The sequence below is a fragment of the Vigna angularis genome, chromosome 7 (genome assembly GCF_016808095.1).
Source record: "Vigna angularis cultivar LongXiaoDou No.4 chromosome 7, ASM1680809v1, whole genome shotgun sequence".
Taxonomy (NCBI): Eukaryota; Viridiplantae; Streptophyta; class Magnoliopsida; order Fabales; family Fabaceae; genus Vigna; species Vigna angularis.
In genome coordinates this window covers 30144016-30150044 of record NC_068976.1, presented here as the reverse complement: position 1 = coordinate 30150044, position 6029 = coordinate 30144016, and the positions used below count along the sequence as shown (strand labels likewise).

Here is a 6029-nt window from a genome sequence, read left to right as displayed (position 1 = left end):
CTTACATCGGTTTATAACAATCTAATCTTTCAAAAAAAACAAAGAAATAATATATTAAAAAATAAATTAGAAGATTTTATAAATATTTTTTTTAATTAGAAAGATTTTTCTCTAATTACAATATTTTTCATCAAATTGATAAATGAATATCAATTATTTTTTAATATATTGTTTCCTTAGTATGTCCAGATTTTTTATAATATGAAAAATAGTTTCCATGATTACTTTTTTTAATGAATTTTTTAATGGCATTTGTTCCTTTGTGGACTTGCTTTTCGATTGTTATGGTAGAGCCTGTGTTGGAGATGCCCCATCAAGTTTCTTTTTCTCTTACCATAAAAAATGTCGTACTCATGATTCAGATTATGAAAAAATTTAAATATTCTTCCTCTTTCTAGGGCTTCAGCATGTGCGGTAGCATCTGTTTTACACATCTTTATTGTTTTATATTGATCTAATTCAATCCAAAGTCTATTCAGGATTTTGTGATAATCTAATACGGAAAGAGAACCTTGTTTTGTATCAAGTATCCTGCTTTCAATGTTATACCATGCAATAAAATCCTTTCTTAATGAAAAAATACTTTGTAAATCATCCCATATATCTTTGGCAAAAGAATGAAACATATAGTTTTGACTTATCTCAGGAATCATGAAATGCCACATCCAAATCATAATTAGTGAATCTTCATTGTCCCAAATTAGAAAATTAGTGTCGTCTAGTCCTGGCCCTCCTCCATCTATGTGATTTAGTCTTGAACATTCCTTGAGAATCCTTCGAATGTATTGACTCCATTGTAAGAAATTATGACCATCCAACCGATAGGCACCCTCCACATTTGGAAGATCATTAAAACCCAAAGGAATAATTTTTATCTCAGACATCCTTTTGGAACACAATTAGGTGTCTCTAGTGATCCTATCTGAGATGACAATGACGAGTGGGCTACAGCAGAAAAAAGGAGTAGGAATCAAAACTCATATCTACTCAAATATGGACCAAATGGGACATCAGAGTGACCCATGGGACAAACTCAGGAGGCTCTGACGACCTTTTTCTGTGATGGCAACGATGTGTAGGTCTTACTAGGACTAGACACGTGAACAACACTAGCGATGATGATGGCAACGCCTTTCCTAAAACAATTTTCGGTGTTGTATTCATCGAAGTTGGACGTACCTTTCTACCTTATCAACGACCCCAATGACTATAGTGGCTAAACAACGACAACATTGACTACTGTTGTGGTGGAAACTGTTCTCCCAAAATTGAGAGTTCTGATATCAACTTGAAAAAAGAATGATTTTTATTATTATAATTGATGTCTATTACATTCTTTTACAACTATTTATAATAATCTAGTTTTCTAAAAAAGAAAAATAAGAAACAATATACTGAAAAATAAACTAAAAGATTATACTTATGTTCTCTAATTAGAAATATTCTACTTATATTTTTTCTAATTAAAAATATTCTACTTATATTTTCTCATTTTTTCTCAAATTATAGCAATTCTTAGAAAGTAGTTTCTTTTTCACATATTCCAGATATTATTAAAAGTGTTGCTTTAGTTTTAATTAATTAAAATAGTGACATACATTATAGATTTCTAATATATTTTAAAAATTTTATTTCGAATTTTTATGACATGAAAAAAAAAATTATTGCTTCAATAATAATATATTATTTCAAACTACAATATTAAAAGAAAAGAATAAAAATTTAAATTTATAAAATCTTTTTTAATACAGAGTCGTTATATAGGTTGTAATTAAAATAAATGATATCAAAATATAAGTTATACATCGATTATTTAGTTTTATTTATTTTTTAGGAGCAAATATGCATTTACTTTTTAGGAGTAAATATGCATGTATTTTAATTTTTGAAACATTTATTAGTTTGTGTATAATACCTTAAAAGAATAAAATAAAATAAAATCAACTATATTATAAATTTATTTTTTTCATAAATTCAAATAATTGTTCTCTCACATATACACAACACAATTCATGCTCTATTAAGTGAGTTTAGCTCAAAACTCAATCAGTTTTTATTAAATTTATTATTTACAATTTGTCTATATCGTCATAGTTACTAATGGAAAAATACTTACCCTCCATTCTCCTTCTGAATTCCAATCACATACACAAAATACTCGAATTGACGTGTCATACACTATAAATCGAAATAAATGGACTAATAACCTATATCGTACTGATTCACGAACGTGACAAATTTAAAATTAAAATAAACAAATATAACACAAAGTTATCATTTATTTCAGAACAAACTATATAAATATATTATTACAAAGGAAACTTGTTAACTGGCCCGAACTGTTTCTATTTAATTAATAATTTTGAAATTTTATAATATAATTACATTAGATATTGAAAACAAGATTTTATACTATTTTGTAATGTATGGAATCTAAATTGATTTCATTGAAACAGAAATTCTAGTTACTCTTCCTAAATGTATAGTATATTATTCTGAATAAATCATTGAACAATTATGTTTATATTGAACAGCAATGCAATGGGAACTCTTATCGAATGTTAGTATTAAGAGTAAGTTAAGTTGGTAAAACAATGGGAGAAAGAATCTCCTCTCTCTCTCTCTCTCTCTCTGTCTGTCTGTCTTGTTTTTGGGTTAGTAAACTTTTGTTTTCTGGTCTTAATTATTTAAATGCAAAAAAGAAAAAAGAAATGAAGGGAAGCAAAGGGCATTATTGAAGGGTGGACAAGAAGTGAATATTGGACATAAATATAAAAAGCAGAAGAAAACAAATTTAGAAATAAAAAAAAAATATAGTATTGTAGTACTGAGGCGTTGGTAGTACAGTAGGAGCTAGGGAGGAGATGAAAATTTTGAAAGCAAAAGAAGGAGGAGAAGTCACGGACCTGAAGAAGAAGAAGAAGAAGAAGAAGAAGAAGAAGTAGATTTTGTTAATTTATTGGAATAGATTAGAAAAGAAATTGAAAGAAGAAGAAGAAGAAGAGAAGAGAGGGGGCCAACGTGGTGAATAGTAAAGTGGTCATGTCAAGAGGGGCCACCATGTGAAATTGTGAACACTGTGCAAAACGCTCGCCACTCGCCCCCACCACCATCACTCAACTAAACACCTTCTCCCTCTCATTCATTCAATTCATTCAACAAGCCTTTTTTACGTCCCATCATCCAATCTTTCTTTCGACTCTCTCTCTCTCTCTCTCTCTCCTTTCCTCTCAAATAACACAAACACATCAACAATTTTATTTATTTATTTAACCCTCCTCTCTTCTCTTCACTCTCTTCTCTTCCCTTTTCTTCTCTTCTCTTCCCAACACAAACTTAAAAAGATTCTCTTCTCTCCGATCCATCGCCCTGCTTCTTCTGCTTCTGCTTGCTTCCTCTTCATCATCATGGACGCTGCAGCAGGTGCAGCGCCAACGCCCACCGTGCCCGACGCTCCGCCGGAGGGATCAGCAGCGCTGGTACAGGCCGAGGGGTCGGCGGCACAGGCGGCACCCAGCCGCTACGAGTCGCAGAAGCGGCGAGACTGGAATACGTTCTTGCAGTACCTGCGGAACCACAAGCCGCCATTGACGTTGGCGCGGTGCAGTGGCGCGCACGTGATCGAGTTTCTCAAGTACCTCGACCAGTTCGGGAAGACTAAGGTGCATATTTCGGGGTGTCCTTATTTCGGACACCCCAACCCTCCGGCCCCTTGCGCCTGCCCTCTCAAGCAGGCCTGGGGCAGCCTCGACGCCCTAATTGGACGACTCAGGGCGGCCTTTGAAGAAAACGGAGGCCGTCCCGAGTCCAATCCCTTCGCCACTCGGGCCGTCCGAATTTACCTCAGAGAGGTAAGGGAAGCCCAGGCCAAAGCCCGTGGAATTCCCTACGAGAAGAAGAAGCGCAAGAGAACCACAACCACTATCTCTTCCACTGTCACCACCGCCACCGTTTCTACTGTAACCACCAGTACTTCTAATAACCCTACTAACGGAGCAGGCGTTAGTCTACCTTCTTCTGATGTTCCTACTGCCACCACTCCTAATGTTACTACTACTGCCACTACTTCCGTATAGTATAGTATAATTCTCATCATTTTTTTTTCCAATTTATACTGCTATTATCTATCTATCTTTATTCTTAAGGAGATTTATTAGTTCTGCTTCCGCCTTATATACATAAATATATATTTATTTATGCTGATTTATCTATAGTTACTATAAAAGTTTAACCTCTATCGACGAATACATAGATTAATAGTGTTAACTATATATCTGATTCTGTGGTTGTACTCAGTGTGGTGTTTCGATACTAGGTTTCTGTCGTACGACGTGAAATGTTTGATCATCGTTCTTGTGTTTCATGAAATGAGGTAGCGGACCGGTGGAGGCATAGATTGAAACGAACACGTTGTTTTGCTTGACACAGGAGTCCGAGGCCTTTCACTTTCGTGTTGAATCCATTCCTCGTTTTCTTATGATGAGGTTTACTGTTGGAGAGTGAGAGGGAGAGAATCGTATCCCTCTTTATGGGTTTTTCTTTGCATTGTATCTATTTGTTTATATATTCTCACTGGGTGGCGTATATTTCTATGATGCCAGTGGCGAGAATACATCTCGTTTGATTTCAATTTCGTTGTGACATTTCTCTTTTGTCTTCACCCGGGGAAGCTCCAAGGTGCAGTTGGAAAACAGTTTGGTGATGAAAGATAGATTGAAATGAAAAAGAAGAACCATATATACACATACACGGCGACTGTATATGATTCTGCAGAAGGGTGCAGTTTATGGAAGGAAATCAGAAATCGAATTTAGCCTTCCATTATATATTGACGATGATTTTGGTTTGGTAGATAAATGAATTAAAAAAAAAATGAAAAGTTTGATGATTCTTTTATATCTTTGATCCTTGTCTTGTTTTGGATCTGGTGTTCGTAAGAAGGGCAACAAGAACACAGATGGAGTCAAATAAGGTCTAATCCTTCTTTTATATATAGAGACTAGTTCCCAGCAACACTGTTCATCTGGTCCCCGGGGTTGTATCAGATCTGTTGGGCTCAATCTATCTACCATGATGCACACGTGCACTTATCATTTACAGCTTTTCTTGCACTTCTGTTCAGGTGCTCCTCCTTTGCAGCTTCATCTCAGATTTTCTGCTCTTAGATTTTGTTCTTAAGTTTCACCACTTTTCCTTTCTTTGCCGAGGTACCTAACTAGGTTATTCCCTTTCTTTGCTGTGTGCCTTCACACCTCTCTCTCCCTGATTACATTTCTTTAATATATGTGACAACAACACTTGCAAAAAATAATATTCCATTTACTCTAGATTTTCCACAATAATGTTTATATCCTATGTACAGTATATGAAATAAAATGGTACTTGAGAATAATGTGTAATTAGTTGACCATAGAAAATTTTTTTGTAGAGTAATTTGTCTTGCATAAAAGTATAGGAGAAAATGAAGTGAAGATGGGTGCAAGCATGAATGAAAAGAAAAGAAAACCGATCCTTGTGATTGCTGCTGATATTTTATTTTGGTAACCCCCACCTAAGCGTGAAAAGGACTTACAGCCAACCGATCCTTACATTCTATAAATTAATTTGCAATATTCATTTGTATTATCATAACCCACCCATAGTTTAATGGTGTTATTTGTTATTATATAGCATAGACCCACTAGGCACTTCCAAACAAAACCACATTTCTGAATTTTAATTTGGAAGTTTGGACCCATATCCACTAAATTCATGATTCATCTACTCATGATAATGTACTGAAAACATTTCTTTGCATTACTTTTTTGTCTGTTTCTTTTCTCGCAATAATTTTTCCCCCTCCTCTCCATGAACAAATATTCATACTTTTTCATTCAAGGGGAACTTTCGCTTTCTGGCCTTTTGTAGAACCACGTAATTTCGTATAGGGCACTTTATTTATCACTTTCTTTTGTTTTTTCTTTATTATGTCCGGTGGCCACTTTAACCATTTCGATTTCTAAAAAGTCAAAAAGATAATTTTTTTTTTA

At 34.5% G+C, this 6029-nt stretch overlaps 1 protein-coding gene across 2 annotated transcripts; it reads left to right on the top strand.

The window, feature by feature from the left end:
* Nucleotides 1-2840: 2840 nt before the first annotated feature.
* LOC108336237 (protein LIGHT-DEPENDENT SHORT HYPOCOTYLS 6) lies at nucleotides 2841-4726 on the top strand. Of its 2 annotated transcripts, none has more exons than XM_052880325.1 (2): nucleotides 2841-4080; nucleotides 4377-4726. In XM_052880325.1, the coding sequence occupies exon 1, from the start codon at nucleotides 3408-3410 to the stop codon at nucleotides 4074-4076; it is 669 nt and encodes a 222-aa protein (XP_052736285.1). In that variant the 5' UTR covers nucleotides 2841-3407; the 3' UTR covers nucleotides 4077-4080; nucleotides 4377-4726. The 2 variants fall into 2 exon arrangements, with proteins under 2 accessions (XP_052736285.1, XP_052736284.1); XM_052880324.1 differs by having other exon boundaries at nucleotides 4316-4726.
* The last annotated feature ends 1303 nt before the right edge of the window (nucleotides 4727-6029 follow it).

Coding starts and splice junctions, on each gene's coding strand:
- LOC108336237 (XM_052880325.1), top strand. CDS start 3,408: ATGGACGCTGCAGCAGGTGCAGCGCCAACGCCCACCGTGCCCGACGCT.